General features: G+C 35.5%; 1 protein-coding gene across 1 annotated transcript in view; it reads right to left on the reverse strand.

Moving 5' to 3' along the window:
* Positions 1–2,163: 2,163 nt before the first annotated feature.
* The window catches only part of LOC306871438 (sodium/calcium exchanger 1-like), a 63,706-nt gene continuing 46,513 nt past the window's right edge, over positions 2,164–19,356 (reverse strand). Inside the window, exons 6-10 of the mRNA XM_079419377.1 lie at positions 9,783–9,889; positions 7,692–7,822; positions 7,280–7,379; positions 5,845–6,117; positions 2,164–5,307 (exon numbers count right to left, since the gene is read on the reverse strand). Coding sequence (XP_079275503.1) covers positions 4,928–5,307; positions 5,845–6,117; positions 7,280–7,379; positions 7,692–7,822; positions 9,783–9,889 — 991 coding nt within the window. The 3' untranslated portion in view covers positions 2,164–4,927. The remainder of the gene's footprint in view (positions 5,308–5,844; positions 6,118–7,279; positions 7,380–7,691; positions 7,823–9,782; positions 9,890–19,356) is intronic.

Here is a 19,356-nt window from a genome sequence, read left to right on the forward strand (position 1 = left end):
ATTTTTCAAAATACTAAATCTTTTAAATTAAGTTTGAATTAGATTTTAAATCCCAGATGTGGGCTTAGACTTTCGAACCCCACTGTATGTATCAACACTGTAAAAAAGAAAAGTTGAGCCAACTTCAAATTTTAAGGCAACCAGCAGATTTTTGAGTTTTCTCAACTTGTTGTTTTAAGTTTAAACAACAAAAAGTTGAGAATCTCCTGCAAAAATAAGTTGAGAGAACTCAAAAATCTGCTGAAGCTTGTTGCCTTAATTTTAAGTTGGCTCAACTTTTTTTTTTTTTTTACACAATGCATTGAACAATCCAATTCACTTCATATCTGAGGCACATAACCTGCACATTCATGTTCTCTCACAGCCTCTCAATGGCCCCAGCAGCCAGTCAATCTTTAATTATATTTCCATGTAATTTCCCATTCATTCATTTTTCTTTTCTGAACCCTTCACATTCTTATCTTCAGCTTTTGTATTTCAAGCACAAAGCTTGTCTCCTCTCTCCCTTTTTCTGTTTTGTTCCCCAGTGAGCATCTGCTTCCGCCTCATTCTTTCTGCTCTCGTTCTGTTGTTTCTTTCTTTCCAGTGGATGAGAGTGAGAGAGGCACCCAACTGTCATGTCTGACATATATCAACTCAGTTTACAAAAAAAAACGTGTATATGTCCCAGTCTTCTCGCTCATTTTTAGAATTTATGCCCATCTTGGCGCTTCCATCCAGCGTTTCTTATGCGATATTCCAAAATGCGCATAAAAATAGGTGGATGGAAACGCAGCTGCTGATTCATCTTTTCTGAATGTTAAAATATTGGTGCCCGGGACACCGTGAGCCCAGAAACTGTAGTCTACAAGTGAATAAGCTTCACGTTCAGTTGTGCTGAGAACGAGTGTGTCATTGCTTTTATATACAGTATCAGATTAGTAAACAAGGAGTTGAGCACCTTGCATTTTAGATGCACTTTTTTAAATGTTTCTTCATTTGAATCAGTGTTAATAAATTGAGTGAAAGATTCAATGACTCATTCATAGCGGTTGCTAATAGTGTTCTTTAGCTGAAGTGCATCTCAAGTTTTATGCACACATAAAAGTCATCCATTCCTTCAAAAGACATAAGTCATTTAATATGTAGTTAATTCAGATTACACTGTTTTTCACATTTTTTAATAAAAGACATTTTAAAAAAGATTTCAGGACAATACATAACATTTAACAAGGGTAAGAGAATGTTTCATGCATCAAACCAAGAGACATGGCGGAAAAGAAAAGCACTTGGTGATTCACTCATTATGAGAAACAGACTGAGAAATCAACAATGAAATCAATCAAAGCATTGATGAAGGAATACTCAAAAGACTGATGAACAGAAAGACCGGAGAGATGCTTCACGCAAGGACCAGACCACACAGAACAGAGTCCAGCCAAGGGCAACACACACACACTGACACAGGATGACATGTGACTGCTTCCTCAGGGCACTTAATATGAACTGCTAGCTTATCATATTAACCTCTTCTGTACACAAGAAAGTCAAAGCTGTACTAGCATTACGAACACAAGACCAATCACACATACACTCTCAAGAATCATTAGTTCTATCATGACTTGTTTTTTTTCTTCTGCAACACAGGGGCAGTATATAGTTCCTGTTGCTAACCAGTCCTAGCAGGATAGGATACCCGGGACACTTGTAAAATGTATGAATGTCATTGCATTAGATAACGAATATAAAAAGTGTCATAGTAATGGAAGTAGTGAATTTTTCCTGTATTGTGAGATACAAGTCAAACGGTTAAAAATGACTGGTGTGTTGAAGCTCATTTTTCAAGTCAAAGATTCTTAAAAAAAGTAAAATGTTGGGTAGAGACGTGGTTCTATCCATTGGTTGTTGATTGGATATGAAAGGATATGAAAAAGTGAGCTAAAAGTCAACATTTTAAAAATGAAACATATGCATGGATGAATCATTCACAGTAAGCTCAAGCTTTTACAAAATACTGTTAATGTTACATTTTCATTTCATGCATACTTTGAAGATAGCACAAGTATACTTTTCAAAAAAGATGACTTGCCTTTATTTCATAAAAGATATACTGTTAATGGTTAATATGATGAAGTAGTCATTGCAAAAATTATTTAGAACACATCATTTTCTTCGCACATCATTGGGTTGGATATTTTATTTAATGTAATGACATTCCTATGTTTTTAGTGATTTAAATGGTCAAATACTGTATATACTGTATCAATAGCCTGTTCCACACACGTTAGATACTTAGACATGCACTGAATCACACTACGGATTAAGCAGATAGTACAACACAAATACACGGTCTCTCTTGCAGGATTGAATAGCTATAAACACACTAACATGCAATTTCATCAGGAATCTGTGAAATTGTGTAGATGGGGTAGTGTTCACATTCCCCAGTCTTCTGTCTCTTTTTCTCTGGCCAGGCCGCTTAATCCAATTACGATAGCTGTTTTTCAGTGTGACATTTGGGATTGCATTTCAATTTATTGTGCTTCAAGAGGAGCCTGGCAGAGAGAGAAATCAGTGACCCTATAAAGCGATTACGTGCACACTCTTCTGCTGTATGTCAGTCTAGATGTGGGATTCACTGCACTGATGATAGATGATCCTTCTGACAGCATGAGCTGGCATGATCGGTAATGATCATCATCAATCATATCAGTTACATGATCATAACTGATATCAATATAATTACCTTTGCGTAACTGCTTTACCAAAATCTTTTCAGTTCAACTAAAACCTCCACTAAACTTAGGTTAGTATAAGAAGTAAAGTTGGTAAAGATGGTTTATGCGGTGATTTAAGCCTTATATAGACTCGGGTGAGGGGGTGTTTCACACATACAACAACACCCCCCCACACACACACAAGCACCCGTCACTGGGCCCAGACAAAACAATGACTCTCTGGGCAGTTCGCCTAGTAACAAGATAATACTAAAAATACTCTGGATGCACATTCTCTCACTCTGAATACTGTACTAGTCAGCTACTTCTGAGGGTTAAACATCTACGCTACTGCTAAATCTGTCTCATTCACTCTTTTTCTGTGCTCTCCATCAAACGTTGCCTAAGCCGACGCCTGCCACCCTCCCAATGTCTTCCTGAATGTCTCACAGAATAATTACACAGCAGTCAGAAACAGATAGACAGACAGTGAAAACTGAGCAGTGACAACTGAAAATTCACAGCAACAAACATCATAGAACACAGATAAAAAAAAGTATAGTTTGCTTTGGATCTTGTGTGCACCCTCATGTTATTCTAAACCCATATAGTCCAAAAATGACAAAAACAAACGAATAAATAAAAGTAGTCAATGTGACTTGTGTACTGAATTTCATAAATCCTGAAGACACATGATTGAGTATGTACATATATTTACTCTTATGACATGTATAGACGATTTTGCAGTGTTTTTATGGCATGTTTTAGTGCGTTACATAAAAGGTTTATTACAGTTTGACAAGAGAGCACTTTTAGTCTACTGTCTATGTATCAGAGATATACAAAATTATGCTTAAGAATTTATACTTATGGTGTTAAATTCACTTAAAGAAAACTTACAAGTATAATTACTATGAAGTATAATTATTTTGAATAAGTATGAATGAAGTATACTTTTTGCATGAGTGGTCACTTTCTGCTTTTGTTGTATGAAAAGGATCAGCATCAACATTCTGCTAAACAATTTGATTTTATGTTTCATATGGGTTTGGAATCACATGAGAGTGAGTAAATGCTGTCAGAATTGTAACTTTCGAGTGAACTTAGGGGTGATACAGTTTGGTACGCAGTCAGAAAGAGCATTTGTCATCATGTCAAATGTCACATCATGTTAACAGGCTAGTATCTCCTATTGAACATTTGATGTCAAGGAGTGTGACCATCAAGGGACACAGATAGATACAGACAGTTAATTACATCAATTACATGGTTTGTTATTTCAAGAGAACATCAGCTGAGCTGTTTATTCTTGGTTGAGTGGTTTCTCTCTCACACACACACATTACATACATATTTAAATTAGAATTATTTTTAATGATATGCAGCACCATCACTGTTATTATTTTCCGATTGCTCATCCGTTCACTTCAGGATTATTTCAGTCCATTTTCTGTTTTATTCCATTTCGCTGTTCGACTTCCCAAAAATGTCACCATTCACTCATGATATATGATTAGTTATGACCTCGACATGCTTTTCCGATTCGTATTTAGTCCTGAAACATACTTTTCTTCTAACACAAGCAATATTAAGTCCAGCACGTTTGTTCAGTCTTCTCTTAACAAATGAAAGTTCATGTTTGGTCATTCTGTCCATTTAAATATCTTTTAAAATATCATCATTACAGTTACACAAGAGTAATACTGACACTTAACATAAAAAAAGAGTTCAAAAAAAGTAAACCCCTTCAGTCAGTAACTGAAGGCTCTGATTGGCTCAAACAGGTGTACAAAAAAGACCAGTCATTGGTTACTATTTTGGATTGATTTAAGACAGCACTGAGAGACGGATACAAGTGTAAGGCAAGGGAACAAGGAATGATGAGTAAGATACTGCATTAACTAATTTAAAGGGATAGTTCATACAAAAAAGAGGATAATCTGTGATCTTTTACTCACCTTCATATAGCCCCCCCCCCCCCCCCCCCCCCCCCCCCCCCTTCAAAAAACAACAAAACACTTTTATGTTCTTTGGGACAACATAAAAGCTGTGAATGATTTTTGGGTGAACTATCCCTTTATGGAAGAAAATGGAAGATTGCAAAAACTGACTTATCAGACCTATTAAAAGTTTTCAACATAAATATCTAATAAATACAGAACAAAAATGCTCCTTCACTGGCCATTATTTATATTCCTCTCCAAACAGAAATAATACGAGGCCTTGTTGCCTCAGAATCCAGCGATGTGGCAGTACGCTTCCAGTGAGGCCAACAGGATGTAGATCAGCCAGAGGGAGATGAAGAATAAGGACGTCAATATCTTGCATGTCCGAGGACCGCCAAGCTCTCCTCCAGCCACTGAGGGCCGCCGGCGATACAACAGCACGCTGATACACACCACAGCCGAAGCAGTGTAGAGTGTGACAGAGAAGGCTAGAGAACCTGGATCAACGTGGAAAGCTTTGCCCTTGGAACGCCAGTATACAGCAGCTATGGTCCACGCCACACCGATGCCCAGGAAAACATTGACAGCGTTGCTGCCCGTCACATTACCAATGGAGGCATCTGCATACTGGTCTTGAATGGCAGCGACCTTACTGGCAAAAGTGTCTGTGCAAAGAAGAGACAGAATTAAATACATTTCAGACTAATATAATTAAGATTTGAACTGCAAAATCTTTTTTTGACTAAAAAAGAAGTGGGAAGTATCACAAAGGGAGGTCAACGAAAGGGAAAGGGGTAAGCAAACGACAAGAGCAAAAGAAGAACTAAAAGAAAAGGAAGAGAAAGAAAAAGGAGGAAGAGAGAGAAAACAGACAGGGTCAGGCGAGTGCGTTGAACAGAATCAAAGGAAAAAAACAGACACACATACAAACAGTAGTGAAAACACACACACACACACACACACACACTCTGTGAACAGACACCCAGAGCAGTGGGCAGCCATTTTTGCTGTGGTGCCCGGGGAGCAGTTGGGGGTTCGTTGCCTTGCTCAAGGGTCTCACCTCAGCCGTAGTATTGAGGGTGGGAGAGCGAGCACTGTGCATTCATTCCCCCCACCTACAATCCCTGCCTAGTACAAAGCTACTTTGAAACAATCTGTACTGTATAAAGCGCTATATAAAAAGATGACTTGACTTGACTAACCTGGAACAGACGTCCCCAGGGCAACAAAGACCACGGCGGTGACTGAATCTTTCAGGCCAACAGTGCACCCAAAGTGAGAAGCAAGATCGCCTGTGACTGCCGTCAGGACACCAATCAAAGAGATGGACACAATGAAGCATGCCCATCCATTCCAATACTCTGTGGGTGGGACGAAGGCAAAGAGAACCTTCCAGAAGACTGTGAGGAAGTGCATGATGTAATCAAAGCAGGATGGAAGACGCTCTTCACCACTCTCCTCCTCATCGTCGTCACCTGAGATGAGCAATATATGTTAGAGGGACTGAGAGAGTTCAAAGCTGGTTGAGAAATTTGCTAAATTTACACCACAAAGGTGACACAGAAGCACTCCTGAAGTGGCATTTAGCCGTCTTTACACAGAGGTAGCATAAATGCATTTCCACAGCAATTAAAGCTTGGAGACAAGGAGCTGAGGTGGGGCAAATATAAGTGTGGCTTTTATGCAGCAATGCAACTTTACACTGAATATTGAGCAGCAACAAAGCAGTCTTAACTTGGCTGTGTAAAGACTAGTGCTGGACAATGATTAATCACGATTAATTGCATCCAAAAAAAAATAAAAATGTATACGTAATATATGTGTGTACTGTGTGTATATAAATACACACACATGCATGTATATATTTAAGGAAAATATGTTATGTTTATATATTAAATATATTTATATATAATAAAAATTATATGAATATAAATATATACATGTAAATATTTTCAAAAAATATACTGTATGTTTGTGTCTTTATACATAATAAATATACACAGCACATATTACATTATGTCCACAAAAACATTTATTCTGGATGCAATTAATCACGATTAATCGTTGCCCAGCACTAGTAAAGATACTTTTTCACTTAAAATATTAAGGTAAATATGGTTGATATTTTTATACAGATTCAAACAAACACAGCACAACATACTCTACAGGTCAAAACGGTTTAAAAATCTCACATACTGATTTGGTGCCCAAAAAACATTTCTTATTATTATCAATGTTGAAAAAAAGTTGTGCTGCTTAATATATTGATGGGTAAATGTGATATTTTATCAGGATTCTCTGAAGAATAGAAACAAAAAAAACTGCATTTGTTTGGAATAGAAATCTTTTGTAAAATTCTAAATGTAACTTTTAAACAACTTAAAGTGTCCTTGCTGAATAAAAAATTCATTTCTTAAAAAAAAAAAAAAAAAAACAATCGTACTGTCCCCAAATTTTGAATGTTAGTGTATATTGTTAATCGTACACACTACACAGTAGAAATCAAGAACCTATTTCCTATTTTTGCAGAAGCTGAAAATGCATTAATACATATTCATAATTGTCCAAGTGTCTCAATGAAGAATGATAATGCCCATGTACAAAATGTAAAGGGTGAACAAACAGGAAGTAGCATACCTGCACTCACTGTTACAGCACTCACAAACTGCTCTCTCCAGCTACTGCTGCCGACCACCAGAGCCAAGTTAGTCTTCTTAATGAGCTTATCCACCGTATTCTACACACACACACACACAGTTGCAGCCACATATTGCTTTCAGTCCGTGTTGCACAGTTTAATGCTTTGACTTTGCTTGGAATTATTTTTGTTGGTGAAAATATTTATAGCCATATATTATATTTATTGAACTGTTACAATAAACTAATGTCACATCCACAATAATAATGATATATTAGCATAACTGTGGTGATACTGTTTAAATATTATACATTAATCCGTATGCGTTGCTAATAAAAATGATTTGTAACTCATCTTGTTGCATTATTGCATCACTTAAATTAGTAAAAAAATACAAATTTTCAGTTTTACCTTAAATTCGTACGACTCTTCAATCACCACCTCCAATCTGGTGTGTTCTCCCAGACTAGGACATCCCATTTTAGCTACTTCCTCTTCCTCTGCCCCTGCCCCAATCTCTGGTTTATTCTCATTAGAGTCACCTAAACATACACAAACATGACAAAGAAAAACTTATTAGGAACATATTCCATATATTTGTCCAGCTAGTAGTACAATGTGGATATTAAACCTCAAGAAAATGATCAGCGTGAATAAAAATGAGCAGGTATAGCAGTGATTGATGGCTGGATGGAATAATGCACTTTGTAATTTCTGAAACTGACAAGCAGGAAATTTCATAAATCTTATAAGTGCCATGGTGCTAATCGAATTGTAAAATAAGGCATTTAAGATGGAAGGGTCATTGCCAGAGAAGGTGTATAAGTAATGTAGAGAATAATGATACAGCCAATTATTTCCTGAGGTAACAAACTTCAAAGCCTGCAGGTAATCCTTGACTGTAAACATATTTCCTACTGTACACATTATTTACTAAGTCAGGGGATTTGAAACGATGCATGCTAAGAACTCATTTTCACTCTCTTTTCAGTTTTAAGACATTTTCAATGGAATCACTGCTCATCGTGAACGCTCAATTTCTTTCACTCCTGTTTTTTAATTGAGCTTTTTTTCCTTTCTTTTATCTGTAACCTTTCATCTTTTATCACTTTGTTCATGCTCTCCTCATTAATTGACCTCCACAATCGTTTTATTTGCGGCTTCATTTGCAAGCTTTAATTTTTAGTTATTATCTGAGAATGAGCAACAAAAGGTAGCACAAAAACAAGGCTGCTGGTGTAAAAAAAAAAAAGAAAAAAAGGAGACATTCAGCTGCTTCTGTCTGGTGTACTCCACTGGCTAATTAGCAAACAGTCTTTTATTTCTATACGTCTCATTAGCAAAGGTGTGAAATCCTGAGAATAATAAATAGTAAGTTGAAGATCCACACACACAAATGTTGTCCACGCACAAACTTTACCAATACTAAAGACCAATTTGATCAGTTTGGTAGTTCTTTGTTTATGAGTATATACATTATACATATTTCTTTATTTTTTATTTTAAAAGGGGGAAGTGTACATTAATTGACATGAACATCATTCAGATTTAGCCACACATTCATTTTCATCTGCAGTCCCTGCATTTAAAGGATCAATAAAGCTAAATTATGTGAATTTCTCAGAATTTCATTTCATTTTAATCATATTAAAATTCACATTTGAATTCTACATTATGTTTGCCATCTTATTCAAATTGCAGTTCAGAAAGTGAATTGAAATTGTAAAGGGATTTACATACTGCATAACATTCAGATGTTTAAAAACATATGTGCACACATTTCGCACAAAACTAAAAACACATCCCTTCCATCTTCATTTCCCCCTCTAACTCTAGAACTCTCTATTCTAATGCTGTTTTATCCCCAAAGGCCCGGTTTCACAGACAGGGCTTAGCCCAGGATTAGGCCATAGTTCAATTAGGACATTTCTGTGATTTTTATAAACGTGCTTAGAAAACATAAACCCATTACTGGTGTGCATCTTGAGACAAAACAAAGAAACTGATATATTTTAAGATCAGTCAGTGCAAGTTTCTTTCAGTTAAAACAAAGACTTTACATTTTAGTCTAGGACTAGGTTTAAGCCTTGTCTGTGAAACCGGGGGTAGATTTTCTTTTTTATTTAAAAAACACTTAACCCTGTAGCACTCTCTATTATTTCTATTCTAACTACTTGTTGTCTTTAAAAAAAGAGCCTCTAAAACTAGCATTCTCTATTCTTTTTCTATTCTTTTGACTTGTTTTACTTTTATTTAAAAAAATAACCCTCTAACACCAACGTTCCCTTTTCTTTTTCTATTCTGTCTACTTGTTTTCTTTTTATTTATTATATATATATATATATATATATAAACTTGATACGTTTACTGCCTTAAATGAACTGAGACTTTTCACAGCCCTTACATATATTGCTCTTTTGTTGGTTTTGATTACTTCTATTGTCCTCATTTGTAAGTAGCGTTAAATAAAAGTGTATGCTAAATGACTAAATGTAAATGTACCATGTTTCTGTCCAATCTCTAGTAGGACTGGCTCTCCTAACTCAATAATGAAGGTCTTGTTCTTTTCATACTCTTCGTCATCTATAATCTTCACCTCGACTGTTTTCCTGTAGAGAGAGGAAAATAGAGACATGGTGACACAGTGTTATTTCTTTAAACACACTTACATAATTTATATTTTAATTACTCTAACACATGCACACACACATACTGTGAAACTATGACTCTAAACAGCCAGAATTTCAGTTTAATGAATGTGTGTATAGTCATCTGTAATTCACACCAGGATTTGCCTAACACTGACATACAGTAAACAAGCACACAGCCAAAATACATTATCATTTCATGCATTATTAATGATGTTTGTTGCGCCAATGTAAATGTCACTGAGGGCTGAAACTTTAAGTACAGGATTCAGAATAATTGCTTCATAATTAATAAACAAAGTGAGGACATCTTACTCCCATAAAGAGAGATTTACCTGGTGCATACTACATTAAAGTACATTTGCAACTTCAATGAGCTTTAAACATAAGGTCTTGAAAATAAAAAATAAGAAATAAGAAAAAAGGTTATGAAAAACACTACAATATTCATAGTAAAATGAGAAAATAGGCAGAGGTCTACCAGAAGTCTACTCAGGACCACAGTTGTATTTTGTAAGGGATATCAAATCTGGGACAGAAAATTGTGGAAGAGCGATATATTATTTATTTAGATATTATATATTTATACTTTTTAGAGTCTCAACAGTACTCACAAACTGTTTATGTGTGTATATATGGATACGCAAAAGTTTAAAAGCCCCTGTGTCAAGAACAACTGAATATTATTATGGTTATGGTCGCTCAGTGTTATAGTGTCCCCACTATCACCACCCACTGACTTCATTACACATTCATTCATCTTTGTTCAATTAAAACTGACAGATACATTAAATTAAAGCAGGCTTAATCAATAGCTCTCATCTTCTTCTCTGTGAGGAACAGAGAGAGAAGACAGAGACAAAGAGAGTGAATACATTTTTTAAAGAGGATGAAAAATTATTTTGTTGACAGTGGGATTTTCTGCTCTACAATGGGACGTACATTCCGTACATTTACGTATACAAGCGCAACTGCACACACTCAGAAGCAAGCGCTCTGAATTTGAAAGTATTACAGATCATAAGTGTCTCTTATATTTAATCTTCCTTCCCAATGGAGCAATTTCAACACTTTTCCTATATCCTCATGTTTCGCTTAATCCTTAAATTCAATGTCAGCTCGACTGATCAGCATAGATTATTCATGATCTGAGATTCAAACTTCTCCTACGAGGACTGAGGAAATGCAGTTGAGTTCTTTTACCTTTCTCTGTCCTCTAGCTGTCAAACTCCTGCTCTCCTCTTAACTAAACTCACTCTTAAATTCCCGCTCTCCATCTCTCCCCCAACTAGTAAATTTTTCCATGCCCTCCATCCCGTGCCCTCTCCATTCCCCCTTCCCTCAATTCTCTGGGCTATTATTAGATTTTTTTGTGTGTGTGTGTGTGTTCTTGAGCTGAATCCAGCAGCTCAATTAAGATCTTGTCAGCTATGTGTTTTATTGCATTTGCCTGCTGCTTCTCCTTCACACACACATTACTCTTTATTATAGTAAAAGACTAAGCAAGGAGGAGGCAGAAAAAAGAAAGAGAAGTGGTAAAGAAAGAAAGGACAAAAAGTAAGTGAGAGATAAAGTAGGAAATTAAGTAAGATTGAACTGTGTCTGCTGATAGCGTTATTTACCCATGCTGTCTGTATTGTTTTAACACCGAATTCACTAAATGATTTATGCAAATTGGGTAACACCGCAAGCAAGACCAAAACATCTGTGCTGAAAATAATTTGCTTGCCACAATTTGCCAACTTTGAGGTCATTTCTGAGTGCAGAATATTACCATGAACTGGTGTACTTTACAGCATCACTTCAACACAGCCATTAAAATGTCTCTTTAGCATGCAGAAAGAGCATAGTTTTACATTTATGTATTTTCATCCAAAGCAGTGTACACTGCATGCAAGGTTTACACTTTATTCAGTTCATGCTATCTCTATGAATCAAACCCATGATCTATGCATTACGTTCAAGATTGTGAAATATCCCTGTGAAATAAACATATGTATCTCCTATTTTTGCACACATTAATAGCACTAGTGCTAACTGTGGTTGGTAGTGCACTGACTTTTGTGAACAATGCTCAATACAATTATTGGAATACATTTTTACAGAATACTATTTAATTTTTTCAATGTAAAATTTCACATTTAATTCAGTGCGTTACTTGCCATTTCTTTTTAATCATTTGCACATATTTGCAATTTCTGAGTGAAAATATTTGCAAAGGTTTTTTTTCAATGTAGACAAATTTAATTTGTCTCATATTTGTGAACTTTGCAACATTCACACTGTTATTGAATTTAACTGAATTAACGTTGAACTTCAAATAAATGAGATGATTTTGACTTTGTCTTTATATTTAGTTTTTAATCAAATTGTGTTATATGAGTCTGGTGAGATCTTGCGTACAAGCTAACATCAACATTTTCAATGACATTTTGTATTGCATTCCTGTAACTCACACAGCAGAGCATGGAGCAGAGCACGGGGAAGTCGTGGCCTAATGGTTAGAGAGTCGGACTCGTAATCCAAAGGTTGCGGGTTTGAGTCTCGTGACGGCAGGGATTGTAGGTGGGGGGAGTGAAAGGGTCTCTCCACCCTCAATACCACGACTAAGGTGCCCTTGAGCAAGGCACCGAACCCCCAACTACTCCCCGGGTGCCGCAGCATAAATGGCTGCCCACTGCTCCGGGTGTGTGTGTGTTCACTGCTGTGTGTGTGTGTGTGCACGTTGGATGGGTTAAATGCAGAGCACGAATTCCGAGTATGGGTCACCATACTTGGCAGTATGTCACTTCACTTCTATCAACATCAGGGTCATAGGTTCCATTCTCAGAGAATGGTGCTATATAGCACTAAAAGTGGTTCTTGGCTCGCAATCATTGTATAATCAGTAAAAAAATGTTCTCATAAGATTAAAATATGGGTGTTTCAAACATAGAGAGAACATTTAAATATAAGGTTCTCGTAATGTTATGACAATGGTAGATTAGAATGTTCCTTCCTTTTGAACGTGTACAAAACATTCCGTAATAACGTTTTCAAAATGGTAGGATGGAATGTTCCTGTAACGTTCGCAGAAACCCCACAAAAAAACGTTCTTAATACATAAAAAAAATGGATGTTTTCAATGTGTACAAAACATTCCGAAATAACGTTTTCATAACTTAATGGGAATGTTAGCAAAATGTTCTGAAAACTCGTTTTTGTTAGCTGGGTAGCACCTTATCCTTACCAATGAAAACACGGATTCTAGGAGCACAAGTGTAGCTCAAATATATTTAGACTTTTATATAAGTATAAGTCAAGTATACTTAAATGTCATTTTAAGTATATTTCTGAGAAGTACATAAAAAGTAAACTAAAAGTATACTTAGCTATTTTTTAGTTTAAAAGAAGTATACTAATAGTACACACTTGAATAAACTTCTTTTTCGTAAGGGTAATCACCCGAAAGAACCACTTTTAGTTCTATATAGCACCATTTTTTTTTTTTGGAGTGTATACGTCTCTAATAAAAGTCTTTTAACATCAGTGGTTGGTTGGTCAGTCATTTGGATTCTTCCGTGACACATGAAACTAAAAGGGGACCACACATTACATTTAGTTATTTAGCAGACACTTTTATCCAAAGCCACTTACAAATGAGGACAATGGAAGAATTTATATAGATATTCATATATTTATGTAGACAAGATAGCATTAATGTAACAGAACATCTCTCACTCTCTGTCTTTCAAAGTTATACACATGTCATTATCAATTGCTGTTCTTTTAATTGGTTCTTTAATCGACAGGTGTCATATAGGAACGCTGTTAGAACTTCATTGCAATTATAAAAGCAGCTTTTCCGCTATTTTGGCACTGAAACTATATACGCAAACATGAATTTGCTCCAGAGTGTTTCATTATGCTCATATAAAAAGGTATGTTGAGTGTTTTCTCCACTTCAACTGCATTTTGAAGCATTAATGAGCTCCTTCTCTAAGTGCAGGTCCTATAACACTCCGCTTTCATTTTCTTGAGTGTTTTCATTTCTAAAGAAAAAGCCCCAAAGCGCTTAAATTAAACACAGAGAGGAGGTTCATCTTAAATGATAAAGACTCACAGCCAGTTTGCTTCATAGTACCGATATTACCCATACTAAACTGAAGGCACTGTGTGTACATCGTCGGATAAAGACAGCTGATCATCACCTACACACAGAGACACACACCAATAATCAGTGTCTAATCAAAATTCCACACTTAACTTCCTGTTGCTTGCTTATCGTGATGATTAGCAGGTTGTGGTTGGTGATAATTAATAAGAGACAAGGACCATCATGTTCAGTAGAAAGTATTTTAACTTCGGAAAAAATTACACACTTCACCTTTAAGGGTGACAAAGCTGAGGGCAGATGTGATGGTCTGGGTGCAGAGAATCCTTTACATCATAGTCATGGACATTTACAGTCATTATGTTACAGTCAACAAATGCCACAAATAGAGAACATAAGGAAAGAAAGACAAACATTTCAACAGATGTGGAATAAAAATGATTTAAATGGTAGTCACTCTGAGAACTATTGGCTTGACAGAAGCAGAGAGTAAGGAGCAAAAGAAATGTAGTCTGTAATCTGTAGTTTGCCAGTAAATTACTACTGACCTACTAAAAAACAAAAAGAGGAAAGAAGAATACAGTGAATGCCTGAAGAAGAATAACAAAAATGATGTTTTATTTTCATAATATTATGGTAATACAACAGTATTGGCATAGTGAGTAGCTTAGAAAACCATGCAAATATCATTGTTTATGAATATAGTATTCACTCAAATCATGATATTGTGACAGTTATGTAAATAATGTTATTTCAAAACTATTAACATTATTTAAGAGGTGACTGACCCAAATTTAACCATTTACTCACCCTCATAAACAATATAAAAATGTAATAAAATGTTGCATGTTAAATGTTGATAAAATGTTTAAATGGGTTTCTTGATTTTTTTTTTCATGATCAAGGGTATGTTTAAAAGACAACAATATATTAAAAACAACAACAAAACGTTTACAATAAAAAGCAGAAAATAATACGCTCGTTACTTGACAGCTGTTATTAAAATAACGCGATAGAAGCTGCCTCAAACTCAGAACTATAAAGAAATGAAGAATGTTGTGTCTGAAAGCCCGGCGGTAATGGTACTGTCCAACCGCGAGCGCAAAACACAGAAATAAAGAATAATGAGTCATTTTTATGTTTGTTCAAAAATCATATTCGGACGCAACATTGATAGCAAACTGAACAAAGCACTGCAATGCCTTACACGGAGAGTGGTTTGCTATGGTGTGAGAAAGTCAGAGTTGTGAGATATAAACTCGCAATTGCGAGAAAAAAAGTCAGAATTGCGAGAAAAAAAGTCTGAATTCTGAGAAAAAAAGTCAGAATTGCGAGAAAAAAAGTCAGAATTGCGAGTTTATATCTCTGAATTGCGAGTTTATATCTCTGAATTGCGAGTTTATATCTCTGAATTGCGAGTTTATATCTCAGAATTGCGAGTTTATATCTCAGAATTGCGAGTTTATATCTCAGATATCTCTGAATTGCGAGTTTATATCTCTGAATTACAAGTTTATATCTCAGAATTGCGAGTTTATATCTCAGATATCTCCGAATTGCGAGTTTATATCTCAGATATCTCTGAATTACAAGTTTATATCTCTGAATTACAAGTTTATATCTCAGAATTGCGAGTTTATATCTCAGATATCTCCGAATTGCGAGTTTATATCTCCGAATTACATGTTTATATCTCAGAATTGCGAGTTTATATCTCAAATATCTCCGAATTACAAGTTTATATCTTCGAATTGCGAGTTTATATCTCCGAATTACAAGTTTATATCTCAGAATTGCGAGTTTATATCTCAGATATCTCCGAATTACAAGTTTATATCTCCGAATTGCGAGTTTATATCTCCGAATTACAAGTTTATATCTCAGAATTGCGAGTTTATATCTCCGAATTGCGAGTTTATATCTCAGATATCTCCGAATTGCGAGTTTATATCTCCGAATTACAAGTTTATATCTCAGAATTACGAGTTTATATCTCAGAATTGCGAGTTTATATCTCCGAATTGCGAGTTTATATCTCAGAATTGCGAGTTTATATCTCCGAATTGCGAGTTTATATCTCAGATATCTCCGAATTGCGAGTTTATATCTCAGAATTGCGAGTTTATATCTCCGAATTGCGAGTTTATATCTCAGATATCTCCGAATTGCGAGTTTATATCTCTGAATTACATGTTTATATCTCAGAATTGCGAGTTTATATCTCAGATATCTCCGAATTACAAGTTTAAAGTCGAGTCTTAAAGTCGTGACGTATTGTCAAGTATGGTGACCCATACTCGAAATTGGTGCTCTGCGTTTAACCCATCCAAGTGCACACACACAGCAGTGAGTAGTGAACAAATGCACACACACACACACACACACACACACCGTGAACACACACCCGGCCATGCTGCGGCGCCCGGGGAGCAATTGGGGGTTCGGTGCCTTGCTCAAGGGCACCTCAGTCGTGGTATTGAGGGTGGAGAGAGCGCTGGACATTCACTCCCCCCACCTACAATCCCTGCCGGCCGGGGACTCGAACCCGCAACCTTTCGATTACGAGTCCGACTCTCTAACCATTAGGCCACGACTTCCCAATATATCTCAATATATCTCTTCCCAATATATCTTATATCTCCGAATTGCGAGTTTATATCTCAGATATCTCCGAATTGCGAGTTTATATCTCCGAATTACAAGTTTATATCTCAGATATCTCTGAATTGCGAGTTTATATCTCCGAATTACAAGTTTATATCTCCGAATTGCGAGTTTATATCTCAGAATTACGAGTTTATATCTCAGATATCTCTGAATTGCGAGTTTATATCTCCGAATTACAAGTTTATATCTCCGAATTGCGAGTTTATATCTCAGATATCTCTGAATTGCGAGTTTATATCTCCGAATTACATGTTTATATCTCAGAATTGCGAGTTTATATCTCAGATATCTCCGAATTACAAGTTTATATCTCCGAATTGCGAGTTTATATCTCCGAATTACAAGTTTATATCTCAGAATTGCGAGTTTATATCTCAGAATTGCGAGTTTATATCTCAGAATTGCGAGTTTATATCTCAGAATTGCGAGTTTATATCTCAGATATCTCCGAATTGCGAGTTTATATCTCCGAATTACAAGTTTATATCTCAGAATTGCGAGTTTATATCTCCGAATTGCGAGTTTATATCTCCGAATTACATGTTTATATCTCAGAATTGCGAGTTTATATCTCAGATATCTCCGAATTACAAGTTTATATCTCAGAATTGCGAGTTTATATCTCAGAATTGCGAGTTTATATCTCAGAATTGCGAGTTTATATCTCAGAATTGCGAGTTTATATCTCCGAATTGCGAGTTTATATCTCCGAATTGCGAGTTTATATCTCAGATATCTCCGAATTGCGAGTTTATATCTCAGAATTACATGATTATATCTCAGAATTGCGAGTTTATATCTCAGATATCTCCGAATTACAAGTTTATATCTCAGAATTGCAAGTTTATATCTCAGAATTGCGAGTTTATATCTCCGAATTGCGAGTTTATATCTCAGATATCTCCGAATTGCAAGTTTATATCTCAGAATTACGAGTTTATATCTCAGAATTGCGAGTTTATATCTCCGAATTACAAGTTTATATCTCAGAATTGCGAGTTTATATCTCCGAATTGCGAGTTTATATCTCAGATATCTCCGAATTGCGAGTTTATATCTCCGAATTGCGAGTTTATTTCTCCGAATTGCGAGTTTATATCTCAGATATCTCCGAATTGCGAGTTTATATCTCCGAATTACATGATTATATCTCAGAATTGCGAGTTTATATCTCAGATATCTCCGAATTACAAGTTTATATCTCAGAATTGCAAGTTTATATCTCAGAATTGCGAGTTTATATCTCCGAATTGCGAGTTTATATCTCAGATATCTCCGAATTGCAAGTTTATATCTCAGAATTACGAGTTTATATCTCAGAATTGCGAGTTTATATCTCCGAATTACAAGTTTATATCTCAGAATTGCGAGTTTATATCTCCGAATTGCGAGTTTATATCTCAGATATCTCCGAATTGCGAGTTTATATCTCCGAATTACATGTTTATATCTCCGAATTGCGAGTTTATATCTCCGAATTACAAGTTTATATCTCAGAATTGCGAGTTTATATCTCAGAATTGCGAGTTTATATCTCAGAATTGTGAGTTTATATCTCCGAATTGCGAGTTTATATCTCAGATATCTCCGAATTGCGAGTTTATATCTCTGAATTACAAGTTTATATCTCAGAATTGCGAGTTTATATCTCAGATATCTCCGAATTGCGAGTTTATATCTCCGAATTACAAGTTTATAACTCAGAATTGCGAATTTATATCTCCGAATTACATGTTTATATCTCAGAATTGCGAGTTTATATCTCAGATATCTCCGAATTACAAGTTTATATCTCCGAATTGCGAGTTTATATCTCCGAATTACAAGTTTATATCTCAGAATTGCGAGTTTATATCTCAGAATTGCGAGTTTATATCTCAGAATTGTGAGTTTATATCTCCGAATTGCTAGTTTATATCTCAGATATCTCCGAATTGCGAGTTTATATCTCTGAATTACAAGTTTATATCTCAGAATTGCGAGTTTATATCTCAGATATCTCCGAATTGCGAGTTTATATCTCCGAATTACAAGTTTATATCTCAGAATTGCGAGTTTATATCTCAGAATTGCGAGTTTATATCTCAGAATTCTGAGAAAAAAAGTCAGAATTGTGAGTTTATATCTCAGAATTGCAAGTTTCTATCTCAGAATTGCGAGTTTATATCTCAGAATTCTGAGAAAAAAAGTCAGAATTGCGAGTTTATATCTCAGAATTCTGAGAAAAAAAGTTGTTTTATTTTTTATTCATTGGCAGAAACGGGCTTCCATACACAACTGTACAAAGAAAGGTTCTCACAAAAACAAATGCCATTAAGTGGACAAAATAATAATTACATTAATAATTACAACCATATGGTGTGATTACATGGTGTGAATTATTTAACTAATATTAACTATTAGTATTAACATTTCTAAGGACAAAGACCATACTGTAAGACAGAAACAAGAACATATGCATGCACACTTTCACAGACAGTCATAAAATACTACCTCTGAATTAAGTTCTAATCTCATGTTCATAGTGAGGCAGTATACACATGTGAGAGTATCATGTGATCTCTGATCTGCAAATCTCTCCTTGAGCTATAAATGCAGTATAAGTTTAAGCAGCATCGCTTTAGATTAAAATGATAAATATTCCAATGTACTTAACCTTCAGACACGC

The sequence above is a fragment of the Barbus barbus genome, assembly GCF_936440315.1.
Source record: "Barbus barbus genome assembly, chromosome: 1".
Classification (NCBI taxonomy): Eukaryota; Metazoa; Chordata; class Actinopteri; order Cypriniformes; family Cyprinidae; genus Barbus; species Barbus barbus.